General features: G+C 40.7%; 1 protein-coding gene across 5 annotated transcripts in view; it reads left to right on the forward strand.

Annotated features, from left to right (window-relative positions):
- cadm1a (cell adhesion molecule 1a) overlaps window positions 1-11047 on the forward strand; it is a 591315-nt gene extending 580268 nt beyond the window's left edge. For all 5 annotated transcript variants that reach the window (XM_049593071.1, XM_049593070.1, XM_049593073.1 and 2 more), the window contains 2 exons: window positions 704-832; window positions 10069-11047. In XM_049593071.1, the coding sequence (XP_049449028.1) occupies window positions 704-832; window positions 10069-10187 (248 nt within the window). In that variant the 3' untranslated portion in view covers window positions 10188-11047. The remainder of the gene's footprint in view (window positions 1-703; window positions 833-10068) is intronic.
- The last annotated feature ends 6516 nt before the right edge of the window (window positions 11048-17563 follow it).

Below are 17563 nucleotides of genomic sequence, written 5' to 3' on the forward strand. Positions count from 1 at the left end.
GTATATATAACCAAAAAGTGATTATTAGAAACAGATTTGAAGAAATTAGGCTATTATTAATTAATAGAACAAGATTATAATATCATAATTTTATGAGTAATATTCAGTGTAATAGTAATGAGCTCTCCTTCACTTGCAGAGTGCGTCTGGAGGGCAGCACCAGGAGCTGACTCTGTAATGAGCTGCTGCCTCAGTAAATCAGGTGCTGGATACACACCAATTGCCGCCGCAAACTGGATGAAAACCGCAGCGCACGTTTGCACAGTTTTCTTGCTAAATCTGTCCCTGAGTGATTTCTCATAGTCCGGCAGGAACATGGTTATTATTATCCCGCTCACTTTAATCAGTTCCTGATTGCAATCCAAACTGTTATCGTTGTGGCAATTTTGCAGAGTGGATATTAAAATGTCAACCAGATTAAAAAAAAGAGAAGCCAAACTGGTCTCAGGGGAAGTAACTGGAAACAAACAGAACCAAAAGAAGACATATTGCAGTGTAAAACGCCGGTATTATTTTAAATCTGAGGCGATAAAAGGAACACAAGATCAAGAACTCAACCTACACATCCCACATCTCTGTCTCATCTAACTGTCAGACATCCCAGGAGGCATGTGGTGGCTGACTTTTCTTCCCACAATGTAACACTGAGTACTGTTGTTGTCTTTCCATATTGAGTTCCTCTTTTTTCTTTTCTCTCTTACAGATTCACGAGCTGGAGAAGGAGCACCCAGAACGGTGGACCATGCAGTGATCGGAGGAGTGGTGGCCGTGGTCGTTTTCGCCATGCTCTGTCTACTCATTGTCTTGGGGCGCTACTTTGCAAGACACAAAGGTACTGGACCTGAAAACACAGCTTTAATAGCAGAATAGATATACTAAAGATAGATAAAGAATAAAACATAAATTACAGTTAGTGAAGCAGGCAGCTCGAAGGAAACATAGCTGAGTTTAGACCGACTATACTCAACACTATAGTATGTTGCACATGCTTATAGGAATATTATGAGACAATCCCCTCAACGTTAAGTCAAGAACAGTTTATGCATTACCTGTTAGCATTTCTGAGCGACACACTACTTGTCTCTAAAACACAAGCTGATCCAGCTGGCTGTAAAGTTTGTCAGGTGTGGCCTCTTTACTCTGTTTCTGTGAAGAACTCTTTTTAAATCCTCTCCACATGATGGAAAGATGGCTATTAAGGCTACGGGTTACTGATGGTGAGTAAAATTACATTTTTCTTGCCGCCCTGCTGAATAGTATAACGCATCTCGTATGCTGCCCTCATAACACAGAAATAATTATAATCTATAACAAATTTCACACTTTGATATTTCACATGCGGGAGGAAATGGGATCAGATACCACTTCAGAGAGGAAATAGTGTAAATGAGGCAATTTAAAGGTGTAGAGATGTTTTATTATTATATGGTGATTCTGAACTCTGTGGTTACCCTCAGACTTCTGTCCAGAAGTGTGTGTTCAGATAAAGATGATTTCCGTTGTCTGCTGATGGATCTCAGTGGTGAACTGAAACATTCCTGAGCTAAGAAAAAAAACACATTGTTAAAGTGTAGTAATATTTATTTTTATCTCCATTAACGTCCTGCTTTAACTTACATCCTCTGCTCACTTTTTTGGAAACACCCATACAATTTAATCCCATCCACAAAGTCTACATTCAGGAGGTCTAACGTTCAGTTTTTGTTGACACTGTCACAGAGGTGTTAGTCCAATACATGCTTATTACTAATGTGTTACTAAACACATCTCAATATAATGCAGTCACGTACAACACCACTATAGTCTTAATCATAAACACAGGTAAATGAATACCCAGCAGCACCGTATGTAGCAACCCAGTCTCACTCCAGAGTCACTGAATCCCAACACTTGAGCGGTGACCTCCGGCGTCAGACACCAACGAAAAAGCCATTGTTTCACGTCGGCGTTTAACAGTGTCTGGCGGCATCAGGGGGAAATGTGGCCAGAGGACAACGTAAGTCAAGGGGGCGAAACTCTGAGTAGGGCAGGTGGGAGTGTAGGTGGACTGGTGCAACAACCACTGACTTTCACCCAGAAGGCAGGTATTCACTTCCTGTATGATTGTAAAGCCAGACCCTGTTCATTCTTCCTAAACCCAACCACATGCTTGTGTTGGTGAAATGTAACCACCTGCATTTGTTGTTAAAGCCATCAAAAAGCCAGTTCTGACAGAAAGCCGTTAATTTTATCCCAAACTACAACTTTTTTTCCAAACCTTAACCATGAGATGCTTCTCTGGTAGAAAGCCCTCGAGGAATTTTTTTCCCAACTGCATTTTGCAGCATCTTTTTCATTTAATCAATACAGACAAACATTTATCAAGATATTCATACTAAATCAGTCGTCCCCGCCCCTCCTGGTACCGGGCCAAAGTACAGGTGCAGCCTTGAACTCCTCAGCAGCCTTTCCACTGTTAATGAACTCTCTGACTCTCAATGACTCTCAACTGAAGCAGGAAGTGAGCAGTATTGTGTCAAATCACATGTCAGTTAATAGTAACTAAAATTTTGCTTGTGATGATGGAAGAAGTCCTCAGATTTTTCACTCAAGTAAAAGTAGAAAGCCTTGAGTCTTAAAATATGTCATTACAAGTACGTGTTTTCATTTTAAAAGTCACCAGTTACTATTAGTATCAAATGAATGTGGAGTAAAAAGTACAGTATTTCCCCCCTAAAATGTAATGGAATAGAAAAGCAAAGTATGAGTATGTCACTGTCTTTGATGGGTTGATTAGTTTCTGGAGGTGAATGTCACAGCAGCTTAGCAGGGTTCGTGTCACCTGTGGTGGTGGGGTCCAATGTGATATCTTTTTATGGGCCCAAAATCCCTGGCAGGGCTCCTGTGAATACCACTCTGACAGAATCAATCAAAATTGAACATTACTATTATTAGAGAGGTATTATTATAGGTATATTATTATTATTATTATTAGAGGTAGAATTTATGGCTGAGCTGTCATTTGGGTTACATTAGATCTTACATGTGTACCTCCTAAAAAGGCCACTGCTGGGCAAATTCATAAAAGGATTACGCTGCTTTTTTACGCTGCACGTTGAAGACAAAAAGAAACCGTGTAATGTCACGGTCCTGGAGAGCAGGTAGCAGGCTTGGACCCAATGCAGACAACAAAAGAGGCAGCTGGATGAGTTCAAAGATTTATTTCAAAAGAAAGCTCACAGTCCAAAAATCAGGCAGGCAGAGGAAAGCTGGTAACAGGACTCTAAACCTAAAATGAAGTCGTACTGACAAAGAACAAAGGAACCAGGCAGGTAGGGAGGCACTAATTGGGGAGGTGGGAACAGGTGAGTAGACTGCAGGACCAGTGAGGGACAGGTGAAACTAATCAGGGCGGGGCACACAATCATAACTGGCGGTAAAACCCAAGGGCAGGAAGTGAAGTGATCTAATGTGAGAGGAGATGTAAGAAAATGAAACAGGAAACACGAAACATGACTGAAGAATAGAGTAAAACAAAGGAAAACCAAAGAGATCATGACATGTCATTCTCAAAGCTCCTGCGAAGGGTGAAGCAGTGCTCCTGTTCTTTTTCCATGTAATTAGGTGCAGTAATATGCATACAATTGGCGCAAAATTGGCCTTTCGATGCAAATGAGCCTCATTGCAAAAACAGTCCAATTCACAAAGATTAGCGCTAATAGCCGCACGCTGTTACAGTGAGAATATTAGTGTGAACAGGTAATCATCTTTTGTCTTTTACAGTCTGAAGGTGTGAGTTTGAAAACACAAACAGCACTGACAGACTGATATAACAATCATGAGAGACAGGTGAATGAGGTAAAGGTAATTGTGTCATACAGATTATAGGTGTACGGATTAACAGATGATATGCAATGATGATTTGACAGAATGACTTTGGCGCTTAGACTCGGGGAAGTAATCGAGGGGCATCTGCCCGGAGCAGCAGCAAGATAAATCCCCCCATGGAGTCCAGACACTGGTGGTGGTGGTGATGGTGGTGGCTGCTGAGACAGATAGGCCGATGAGGGTGATGAAGCTGATGAATCTGCAAAGACTAGGTGGTGATGGGGAGAAGGAGGGTGCACACAACTGCAGCATGAACGTACTAAAGGCAGAAAGAGAATCATATTTTAAAAGACAGCGGCAAGATGATAGGCTAACAATGCAGGTGTGTCACTGTTCTATTGTTTAACTGTGATCAGTTAAACAGCTGTAGGCTACATAGGAGTCTTAAAATATCACTTTGTTGTGTTATTGGGAGCCAGAATAGAAGGAGTCACGGCTCAAAACTAGCCACTACTGCCCGTCAACAAAACAAAGACAAGTACGGTTAAATGTGATAAGACCAAAAGACTGGAAGGAGGCCATCATCAAAAATGCTCACATGTGCAGCGCACACTTCATATCAGGTTAGGGAAAAAGTATTTCCTGTTGTAGGGATGAATAACGTTATGTGTATTAAGGGTTATCATGTCCACATCATCACAAACTGGGGAGGGATTAAGAGGAATATTGGATTTCTCCGTAACGCTAACTTTTTAGCACATTAGCTAATGTTAGCTTTGATAGCAAAACAAACCGTTCAAGTGTCGTCCTCCTTTGTAAGATTGGCTTCCTGTGACATCATCCATCCACTGAGTGAGAGCATACGGGTCGGCCAGTCTGGTCCCGTTGGTCAGTGTTCACTTATTTGTGAATCAGACCTCAAGACAGGGCAACTATACCCCTTTTCCACTAACATGAAACCTAATTTTGAGTCCTTCAGAACATTTTAACCAAAAATAAATTTGTTTGGAGCCCGAAAAGTTTCGTGACATCTGGAACCAAGATATAGCAGATTTTCCTTGACCTAAGGTGCCAACCGTGATGACATCAGTGGGTGTGTCATATTCTACAGGTTGGAAAGAGAGGATGGAGAAGTCCAGTGAGAAATCGTCAGACAAAAAAGAGCGTGCATGGTCTCATTAATTGTTTGATCATGCTTGTTTTTTGGATAAAAACAAGTATCGGAGTAACAGAACAAAAGTTCGCTACTACTAAAGTACTACTGAAACACCCCCTGTCAGTGACACATTCTTGATTACACTGGTTCTGATCAAAAGTGGTATAAATGTGGGCAGATTCTCAGATTTTTTTTGGTGATATCTTAGGATCCATTTGTTTTCCAGGGGTTTTTATCCAACGCGGTCTCACACTGAAGTCGTAAAAATCCAGCACTTGGTCGGTGACTTCCAGCGTCAAGACACCGACAAAAAAAAAGCCACCCTTTCACGCTGGCAAAATACGTGGCCAGTCGCCGTTATTGTTTAATGGCGCCCAGCAGCATCAGGGGGAAACACAGCAGGACAAAAATGAAAATTAAGGCAGCAGAAGTCCCAGAACGGTGGTGGATGGGTCCAACAAACATCGATTTTAACGCGGGAAGCTGGTGTTCGCTTCCTGTATGATTGTAAAGCCAAACCCTGTTCTTTTGTCCTAAACCCAACTATGTGCTTTTGTTTGAAGGAAAAAAACGTCAATATGCGGTGTTGTACATATGTAGTGTGTTTATTTTGACAGAGACTATATGCAAACAATACATTTCCTGTGAAAACGGAAGTGTATTTTCAAAACACACAATGCATGTAACAGGCTGAAGTTGACACGGCTTCCCAGAACGTCAACAGCCAACACACCCCGGGTTCCTTGCATGTCATATCTCGACGTGGAAAGTCCATGACCAAACATCAATATGTGACGAGGACAACGTGAGAATGTGTTTATAGCACTGAAGTTCAAGAATCCTGAGCTCATTTGGTGGAATAGTAGTTGCAAGTGATCTGCAATTCATGGGGCCGCAGTCCATTCATTATAAATTCGCCTGTATGTGAATATGAAACTCATTAGAATAAAGCAATATTTTAAACTCCTTTCCTGTAATCTGAATGAACTGTCCTTCTGTTTCACTTAAGTGATGTTCTCATAACTTATAGGAAACTACAAAGTGAGACACAAGCTGTTATAAACTGGAATCATCCTTGAATGCTCACCTCTGAGTCGTAGTCACGTTGCCTGTGTTTCTATCAGGCTGTTAATATTTTTAATAATAAATAGTAGAATAAAATGCAATAAACAAGTCACAAGGAGCCCACTTTGAAAGTGGATTGGATGCCAGATATGAATATTCATGACAGAATAATGATGATAACAAAGAGACAAAAGACAGATTAATTTATTTTTTGCCTTCTTCAGGTGGCTCCATGTATGCACAGAGATATTGAGATGTGAGACAGGAGCCAGGGGAGGTCACTCAGGAAAATTATTCATCAGAATTTCAGGATGTTAACGGCGACTTTTAACTGCCTCTGTCTGAAACTTTCCATAATAATTACTCAACAAAACACTTACCTGAAGCGACCCATAATCATGAGAACAAATGTAGGAGTGGGGTTGTATTAACTGGCAACGGGGGCGGATTACAGCATTATTCTGATCTGAACTGAGGCGTCCTTACCAAAAGTCTCAGAGTGTATCAGATATTGGATCGTGGCTGTACAAGAGGAAGTAAAAATGTGTGATTGATTACTTTTTCTTTTAATTGTCATATAAACCTGATGTTAAAGAAATACTGTGCTAGGATTTAGTGGCATTTAATGGTGAGGACTGCAGCTTTCAACCAGCTAAAACCCATGTGCCAAGTGTGAACTCCTTATCCACGCCCCCATTTAAATATGCAGATCATATTTAAATTAACCCTGCACCTGAGATTCCCCTCTCTGCACGATCAGAAAACTAAAACAAAAGAATGAATAAGACAGGAAAAAAGAAAAACTTCACAGAATGCGAATTGGAGACGCTACTCACTGAAGTGAAGGCGCACAAAGATGTACTTTTTGGCACGCTGCTGTCCTCCAGCATCAATACTAAATGTAAGCGGAGAGAGTGGGAGTGTGTGTGAGGCTGTCAATGCTGTGGGGACAGAAAAGCGTACACACGCAGAATTAAAAAAGATGTGGTCCGACATTAAGGTGGACGTGAAGCGGAGGAGGGCTGCCCACTGCCAAAGTGTGGCCAAAACAGGCGGGGGGACAGGAGAGGAGAAGCTCACTGCAGAAGTGCGCCGGGGAAAAGGTGTGGCTGATTAAGAAAATGTCACACTTTACACATGGGTTTATTGACATGAGTACTTTACACACAGAGACAATCGGGAGCTTGTTAGAAAGCTCTGAAGCTGTAGTTTAACCAGCAAAAAACAGCAAGTCACTAACTTTAACCACTGACTAGTACTGATGGTGTGAAGACAGGATAATATTTGGGGGCGCACATGTTCAATGCGCATCAGGGGGATTAATATTAGGACAATTAAACAAATAAATTATTTACTCATCAAGAAGCCACCCATCACGCACAGTGCCAGCTAGTAGTCTGTTCCCAACCATGCTGTTACTCAGATGTATGAATCGTGCGTTGAACCAGGCCACCTCACCACAATGTTGATTAATTGCATTTGCGCATCACATATGATCTGTACATTGATCGAATGAAAATGCTTCCTGTTGACATAAACAAATTCATCCTGTGATGGTGCTTTTATACTGTAGCCATGTGCGTGCAGTCGATAGCTCCGATAACGTTAGGAAAACCGGCTGTCGCTGCAAATTGCGCTTTAATGTTGGCCTGTTCAGCTGCATTGTATGGGAATTTGATATACCTGGCTGACATGCGGATAATTCCATCCCACACAGCTGGCATGGCTCAGCTCAGGGTCGACTGGCACAGTCCCGATCAGTCGGCCAGCTCCCTCTGGAATGCCCCTGTTGCTAGGAACCCCAGTGTGGTCAGCACCAGTATGGAAACAGGCAGCGCATGGCTCCTCGCCGTGTCGCGCTGCCGGCTGCAGCTCTGCGCACAGTTCCAGGAGGATTGCCCTAGGGAACCTAAAGCAGCTGATGAGCCAGTTGTCATCATGTGCCAGCGCCATCTGTCTCTGAACACACGCTCTCTTCATATTGCACCATTTACAAATCTTCTAATACTGCTAAAGCAGCCGTTGTTGTTAACGGTATTTTCGGCACCACTTTGCGCATGCTTTTATATCCACTCATCTAATTGCAGACACGTGGGTGTGTTAATTGTTCATCAATGTTAATTGTTCATGTTTCTCTGATGTGCACATCACTCTTAGGACTAATTGTTTTCACATTAATTTATTTTAACAGTTTCCCAGCATCACCTCTAAGTGTCGCCAAAGGATCAACAGCTGTAGAAACGTGCGTACGCCAGCCATGAAGTTGGCGTGAGGCACCGCACATTTCCACGGTCATTTCACTCTTGATACATCTGAACTTTGCCGTGGAAAAGGACGTACGCCACATTTTTGTGCATACGCACCCTTTGTACATGAGGCCACTGGTGATTTAAACTCATAAACACACTGAATAAAGCAGTTTAACATCACAAATTAATGTTTCTCTGATACATGTCGGGAACAATTCATTTGCCTAGCACCTGCTTATGTCTGCACATCTCATTTCTGAGTCAGCCATTCAGGAGGTTTTTACTGGAAGCCGCATTATCCACAGAGGTCTCTTCCTCTCAGGCCGCCAGCCCAGCACCTGCTAATGCGTGCTCACCTTTTTTTCATCTGATAATTGAAGATCCAGATGTTCAGGAGGTATTTATTGGGAGCCGAATTATCCGCAGGGGTCTCTTCCTCTCCAAAACAAACAGACCAAGTGATTTAAACCAGTGATAATACTAAATAAAACAGTTTTACATTACAAATTAGTGTTCCTGTGAAACTGTTTGGCATGTTGGAAACAAGCCACTTGCCTAGCGGTGCACACCTTATTTCTGATTCAGATATTCAGGAAGTTTTTACCGGGAGCCGAATTATTCACAGAGGTCTCTTCCTCTCCAAAATAAATGGACCTGGGAACTAAAACTGGTATAAACACTGAATAAAACCTGACTGTATTTACCTGTTTCATTCTGAAAGCCTAAAAAAATTCTCTGCATTAACCTTCTTGAAGGAGCAGTGTGTGGGCTTCAGTGACATCTAGTGGTGTGAATCGCAGATTGCAAGCAGCTTAAACTTCCTGTGTGCCAAGCATGACCTCCCAGTTAGGATTCCTTCAGTGTTCATTGTTCAGGAAGTTTTAACCAGGAGCCAAATTATCCGTAGAGGTCTCCTCCTCTCCAAATCAACCAGGTGATTAGAATTGGTAAAAACACTCAATAAAGCAGTTTTCTCCGATGCTGTTCGGCATGTATCAGAAGGGGCGCTAGCTCAGCACCTGCAAATGTGTGCTCTCCTTTTATCGCTTCAAATTAAGATCCAGATGTTCAGGGGTTTTTTACCGGGAGCCGAATTATCCGTAGAGGTGTCTTCCTCTCCAAAATAAACAGATTGGGTGATTTAAACACTGACTAAAACAGTCTCACATTAAAAATCAGTGTCTTTCTGATGCTGCTGTTTGCCAAAGGGCTTCTGACTATAATGGCTGATGCGAGAACGAAAACACCTAAAGGGAAAAAAACAGGATTCAGCTTTTCATTATTAGGTGCAATCTTAACACATCCCTGTCACCATCTTTGCGGTGCAACAATAATGAACACCTTGTTTCCATCTATTCGAGCAGCATTTGTGCTTTTATTTCCACAGTTGAAGCACACCTGGAATATTGCCTTCGTTATAAACCTCGACTGTGATAGATGTGAATAAATCTTGTAAATGAAGTTTGAAGGGGCTCGCTAGTTCCTTTTTTTTCCCCCCTTCTGAACTTGACAAGGTTAATTTGAAGGTGTGAGCCGTGCTCTTCCCCACACTCGAGATCATTTCAAAACCCAGATTTTCATGTGCCAATTTGAATGGAAAAGAGGGAAAATGATGTATAATCTGAGTATTACAGCTTGCCGGTGTTAGGTTTGTGTAAATGGCCACACGGAGAAGGATTTACATAATTAGGTGCTGTGGGATGTAGAGGCACATTTTAATCTTTTGTATCATCTACGCAGCAGGCTATTACCCAGTCCGTGACACTGTCCTTCATCCTCCCTCCTCCTCAGGTACCTACTTCACACACGAAGCCAAAGGAGCAGACGACGCAGCGGACGCAGATACAGCCATCATCAACGCAGAGGGTGGCCACACCAACTCGGACGAAAAGAAAGAGTACTACATCTAATCAAAGCAGGACCCCTCACTCCAGTGTCCTCTTTGGGACAGGGAGCTGTTTTTGGGGCCGGGGCAGGAGGAGAGGGGGGGCAGATGGAGGGATTTGTGTTGGTTCAGGATCACTTTTAGTGAGAGTAGAGGGGTCGAGGAGTAGAGGAGAGAAGGGGTTTTAAAGAAAGGCCTGGTTTTAAGCCGTTGTTTAGTCTAGTCTGCAGATGTAGATGGAATGTTTTGTGTGTAAAAAAAAAAAAAAAAAAAAAAAAAATCAAAAAAGGACAAAAAATGGGAGGGGGTTGGGTTTTCGGTAAATTGAGAAGGGGATGGGGTTGGGGGCGGGGAGGGTGCGCCAGACGTTGCCAGAAATCACTGTAGAGAGCTTCACCATTTCGACACCTCCCTAACTGCTGGTACGAATTTTATTTAGTTCAACCATTTGCAGAAAATTCTGTGCCTTGTTCTATCCATACTTTGGATTTGTGTTGATCCTCATTTGCATAACCCTGTTGCTCCCCCCACCTCCTTTTTTCCTGTTTCATCTTTCCCCACTCGTAATTATCAATGTGCTGTTGGCTTTTGTATGAGGGTAAAATTACACAGCCACTTTATTCATTTCCCTAAATGTGTCTGCACACACACGTCCTCTACTGCATAACAAAAACTCTTTCCAGTATACTGTGATTTGTCTCAAGCCATTACTTCCCTCTCTTTTTCTTTCCCCTGAAGTTTCGACAGCTCCAAAAATGCATGGAATGCTTTACATATCATTGTACAAAGGACATAAATGAGAAACAGGTTTGATGTACTGTATATGCTCTCCCTGCCCCCTCCTGAACACAACCACATTCAGAACATAATCAAAAAGAAGGCAGCAAAGGATAACATGAAATGATTTTATCGGGCCAATTCAGTTTTTAAATTCATGTTCTGCAACCTCAGTTTGGTCTTCAGAGCAGATTTACTACTGCCTCTTAAACAATTACCTTTCTTAGTAAAGAGAAGTAGTACATTATTTACCCCCACTGCGCTGCCATTTCATTATTTTGATTTCTTCCTCTGTTCTGTAATATTTTTCTTCTATTTGTCTGAATGGAAGCCCTGTTTTCCCCACCAGCTTTTATTGAGTTGCAATGATGAGATTCAATTGATTTCCATCTGCTCTCACTCTAAAATATTTTTCTTACAAATGGCCAAGTAAGAAAATGTAAATTGTTTTAAATTTATTTATTTATTTTTTTTGGCAGACTCTCAGTCAAGATGCCTCAGTAATAAAAGGCTGTTGAAAAAATATTTGGTATTAATATAAGACCACCCGGCAGCCAAAAGATGCTGGTGTACTGTACATAACTTCACCGAAAAAGAGAAACAGCCTTAACCAAACTCCAAACGCATTCAAATTTATTTTAGGAACACATAAGCTGCACAAAACGTCCTTCCCTACAGCGGGCTCATGTTATCTCATATAGACACACAATCCAATGTAAATCAAGCCAATGGAATCACAGCTGTATTGTACACTAATCCTTACTAAGAAATATTTTTTACAACTTAATAGAATTACAATGGAGTACCTTTGTGGATTTTATTGTGTCACGCTCATTGTGAGTTTTGTCAAAATGTAAAACAAGCAAATGTTTGGGAGAGTCTTCAAACTGAAATGCTCTGAGAGACAGGCCAGTCTTTCCACTTCCATCACACCTTCCAAATATATACTTTGCTTTGATGCCGCAGCTTGAGTGCGTAAACAATTGATAGTTTTCCTGCATGTGTGTACGTGCTGAAACTCATTTTCTCTTTTGCTTCTCTATCTTGCTTTTTCTGTCACCTGCCAAAACTGAATGAGGATCTGTTTGGCTGTGCCAGCTGGGGAGCACTGACGAATGCCAAAAGTAATTAGTTGTGTGTAACTGAACTTAATGCACACGTTGTGCTCCGTGGTCGTAATCCATGGGTTACATTAACGCCCTGGCTTTTTAACATGGCGATGAGGGTCTGTCTGTGGCATTGATTGTCCTAATTATGTGTTCACACAGCAAGCAGCTCGCCTAATGAGTCCGTACTTTATATGACAGCTGTGAGTGGATTGAGGTGGAGGTCTTGGTTGTAGCGTACACCTTTAAAGCTTTGAGCAGGCGTTGAATGTCATGATATCACATAATTTTGAGCATTTTATCATCACAAATTATAAACTTAGAATGAAGTGTTTTTTCAAGGAATTTATTTATTCAGTTTTTTTAAAGTGACGTTCTAAAGTTTAAGAGCTAGAATCAGTTGGACAAACATAAACCATATCAAATGAATACAGAACAAAATTTCAATTAATTGCCTGATGATGGCAACTTGTAAAGTAAAAAAAAAATTTCATGACAAAAAAAATCAAAACTTGCAGTGTTTGCATCCTTTAAAAAAAAATACATCATGATGTGACAAAATACATTTTTTGAGATTCAGAAATAAAATTTCAGTGAGTTTAAACATTGCATATCATATAGGTGTCATGTATTGTAGTGATACTGTTTTTATATACATATATATATATATATATATATATACACACATATATATATTTAGGGCTGCCCCCGACTAAGAATCTGCCGAGTCAACCGATAGTCGTCATTTAGGGCCATTAGTCGACAAGTCACCCGCAAGTTGATGATATTAATTTATTTTTTAAATTATATGTTTTGGACGGGGCAACACAATGGAGTTGAAGGTGTGAGAAAGAATAGTATCAGTAACACTGTTAACACTGTGCTACATCACAGAGAAATACAAAACTGTACTAATGAACCTTCATTAATATAGGCCTATATTTTATCTACAAGTGCACGTCACACCCTGAGCGAGCCGCCTGTTCATGACGCTGTGGGCTAATGGGCATGTAGCTACTTCCATGTTTCAGATGACACATCATGTTTGTAGTCGACCAATGAAGATGGGTTTACATATCACCTTGGGTTCATCCTTCACCTTCTCAAAATGATCCCACACTTTGGATTTCCTGCCCGACATGTTATTAACTAGCCTGTGGAATAACCGCAGGTACCAGCCCTGGAAATTAACCTGACTCCTGTCTGACTGCTGAGTGTGGACACTTCCCACATGGTCCAGTCTTTTTTGTTGTTGTTGTTGTTTTCTGTGACTGATGTCTTGCCGACTAATGACCTTTCTGGTCAACTAAAGTTTGGTCGACTATTAGGTGGCAGCCCTAGATATATTAATATCAATCATATCTAATGATGAAACACACTCACTTTTATTATTATCTCACTAGACGCTGTTGAGACTGGTGTTGCTTGCTGTGTGGACACTCATATCCAAGATTCAGTCCTTTATTGCCATGTTAACACATTTGATTGGACTTTCTTAATGTGCAGCTCAGATTGCAACTCATAAACAATGTGATAGCTTTAATATATCATCGTCATGCATGAAGACAGCATTCAGTCTTTCCATATGGAGATTGTGGTTTTGGGGGGTTGTTCAGAGGCAGTGGAGAAGATTCTTGTGAAGTGCATTACGCAAATGTTAACCTCCTGAGCATAACGCATCTGTGCATTTTAAAAGTCGTTGAATATTTTTTCTGCAGTTTTTAGAAGAGTGGGTGCAAGCTGTGGACATATTTTTAGCTTTTCCATTGGATGTGTCAGTCGGAGATGGGGGCTACAGGAGTGATGTTGCAGACAAAGATCAAAGGTGCCGTGTCCAACTCTCTCCATCTGTTAAAACTTGAGTTAATTTAAAAAGTTCTGTACTCACAAAGGAATTACCACTAAGTTAACACTGTATGCTGATGACACTGTTTTGTGTTTGTTACATGGATGGGTGGGGGCGGGGACGGGTTCTGATTAGGTTCGATGTTTTACAGTCTGGTGTCTGATAAAACTATTAACTGACTTGTTATTGTTGCTTTATGAATCACAGAGCAGATGCCACCTCATCTGCAAGACTGAGATTGTGTGATTTGTATTTTACAGTGAGCACTACTTCGCTTCAGTGACATGTGGCAGCTTCCATTTAAATCAGACTTCAAAATATGTACTTGCCAATAAAGGAATAGAACTGAATATTGTCTTCTCCCTTAAGGCTGATGCATTAATATTTTATTTGTGCATATTAAATCCTTTGTGCGTTGGAACGGCCGGAGTGTTTCTCCAAATGTTTTACCTACAATAACTCTGCTCTCCCAAAGTTCCAATACAAAAAGTACCATGAGCAAAACATAAACATAACATTCAAGTAGTTTTTAAGAGAAATGATGAGGATTCAATTTGAAATAAATAGCAGAATGATATGTAAGGTTACTGTATGTATCATTTTATTTTCTATTAAATGCCCAGTAAAGTAAAAAATGGTCTTACAGTGTAACTGGTGTAGTTTTCTCCACATTAAATTCTTTTGATAATGTCCTGTCTCTGGTTCATGCGTTGCTGACCGATGTGACTGCATCTCAGGTAGAATGCAAAGTTTAGGCCCCACCAATGACATAGAAGCAAGTACAATGCATCCTCATCGAATCAACAACACATTATTTTAGACCCAAGAGGCAAAATTGGTGGTATTTTGCATATATGTTGTACATGTTTTCTGTATTTTTCTTAATATTTGGTGCATTGTAAAAGATGTGTTAAGTATTGCTTTGTGTTGACATAGGTCATAAAGAGTACACTGTTTATTGGAATGAAGCAGGATTATAAACGTGTTGTGGCTGTACTACTGCTACTGTCACTTTCAACACATCTCCGCCTTCGGAAGCTCGTTTGATTCCCGAAAAAGTTTTGATTGTGTCACCAGTCATTGTTTTTAGATTGATTCTTTTTGTCTCTCTGCTGTTCTTGGGAAATGTTAATGTGTATCAATGGAGGAAAGGAGTTCCACATTCCCATACACATTTTGTATTGGTTCATAAATAGACATTTTTACAAAACAATGAAGAGTTCTTGTCTTAATAAAAAAGAAAAGATATTAATGTCCAAAATAATCAGTGTTGGTATTATTTTTTATTGTAAATGGTGGTATATTAACATGATGCACCACAGCTAAGTTGAGAAAATGTGGAATAATGCAGCCACACATTAACACATTATTTTTTTAGTCTTCAGTAAGCATTTTCAGATGATAAAGCTTCACTATTTACCTCTTTCGTTCTGAAAGCCTAAAAATGTCCAATTTTGACAAATGTACAAGAAAATATTGGCAAACCACATTTTCTTAAGTCAATATTTTTAAAGATTACACAGATTAATTGATTGGTTGTCAACTATTAGATTAATCACCAACTAGTTAAATAATTGATCATTTAAGTTTGAGTAATGTTTTAAGATCGAGATCGAGATTCCTGAAGAAGCAGTGTGTAGGCTTCAGTGGCATCTACAGTAGCAGTGAAGATCGCAGATTGCAACCAGATTAAACTTCCTGTGTGCCAAGCGTGAACTCCTGGTTAGGATTCCTTCAGTGTTCTTTGCAGCAGTGCTCTTTGGAACACTCAGCTGGCAACAGACATCAATATGAGGCCAGAACAACCTGGTCTCACTCCGAAGTCATCGAAATCCAGCACTTGGGCAACGACTTGCAGCGTCAGACACCAACGGAAAAAGCCGTCCTTTAATTTCGGCATGATGCACGGCCAGTCGCTGATATAGTTTAATGTTCCCTGGCAGCGGCAAGACAAGAACGAAAGTTAAGGTGGCGAAAGTCTGACTGGGCAGAAAGGAGGGGTGGTGGATGGGTCCAACAACCACCAACTTTCACCTGGAAGAGCAGTGTTTGCTTCCCGAAAGACTACAGAACCAAACCCTGTTTTTTTTCCTAAACCTAACCACATGCTTTTGTTGTTGAAGTAGAAAAACAAAACATCAATTCAGTGTTGTACCAACATACTGCGTATATAAAGAGACTGTATGCAAACTGTACATGTCCTGTGAAAACAGAGGTGTATTTTAAAAGAAGAAGACAACAGGCTGAAGTTGACATGGTGTCCCAGAACGTCCTTTCACGTACCTTTTGTATCTGGACTTGGAAGGTCCATGACCAAACATTGATATGTGACAAGGTCGTGAGAATCGATTCTTATTTTTTATTATATGTAGGTGATTATACACTAAAGAAAACATACTTCATATATTATATTATATTCCATTTCTGCCAGTATTTCCCCCTAAATCCTACACACTGGACCTTTAAATGTGAAGACTTTCTGGCTTCTTTACTCCCTTTACAATGGTAAACTGAATATCTTTGGTTTGTGGAAGAAACAAGTCATTTGAGGATGTCATTTCAGGCTTTGGGAAACACGGGCAGCTCTTGACCATTTTCTGATATTTCATAGACCAAACAACTAATTGAATAATCAAGAAAATAACTGACAAATGAATCGACAATGAAAATAACCATTAGTTGCAGCCTTATCCCCAACACCCTCGCTGTGACTTTCCATTGCTTTATAAGAGGGGCACACGACTTCTTATTAAGCTATTTTAAGAAATGTCCAATGCAGGATATTTCGTTCCATGTTAAAATTTCTCAGAGGCTTTATAGGTTTACATGGTGATATTTGAAATAATATTTATGATTGTGTAGACCTCTGTCTCAAAATAAATCTGAACTAATTACCTACTGTAACATCAGTCAGTCAGCTCTCACAGTGGATCATTATGTGAATATGTGCAGAGATGATACTCGGCGTTCAGGCTCTGATTTCATCACTCCTCACAAGGAAACACCAAGCACGGCACAGCAGGGATAATAACTTCCCCTCCTTGGGGAATATAGACTCACGTTGTGCTTATGAAATGCTTTATGGACAGCAGCAAAAATAGCAGCAAGAGATTGCACCTGTTGCAGCATAGCTTTCAGGTGGGCAGTGCGGCGGCTGGCAAGAGCAGAACACTGATAGCTTAAGTATGCCACCATAATGTCAAGGGGGCATCGGATACAGGTTGCAATGCCGAGAACGGCTATGAGAGAGCAGCAGCAGGCTTGAGCTGAAAGCCTGGAGAGGCAAAAAATTGTCATCATTCAGTTGTATAATGAATTACCTAGCGCCTTATAGGGACCACTGGAGGGACACTTTAGTCTTGTTTTGAAATGCCTCGCATAAAACACCATCATCTGCACAGGTTCAGCTTCAGTGAACTTTGCGTTGATGAATATCATGAGTGTATTTAGACTGAGACAGGTAGACAAAGGGATGTTAGCAGATAAACAGGATGGGTCTATATACATATATGTATACATATATATGCACTTATTCTTTGGTGATGTTGAAAGCTCTTTCTTGCAGTCTGAAGTGAACCCTGGCAGGCGCTGATGTTATGAAATCTTTATCACATGCATAAACCAGTGTGAACATGAAGTATAAAGCAAGCGCTCCTAATTAACACAAATATC

The sequence above is a fragment of the Epinephelus fuscoguttatus genome, linkage group LG12, assembly GCF_011397635.1.
Source record: "Epinephelus fuscoguttatus linkage group LG12, E.fuscoguttatus.final_Chr_v1".
NCBI lineage: Eukaryota > Metazoa > Chordata > Actinopteri > Perciformes > Serranidae > Epinephelus > Epinephelus fuscoguttatus.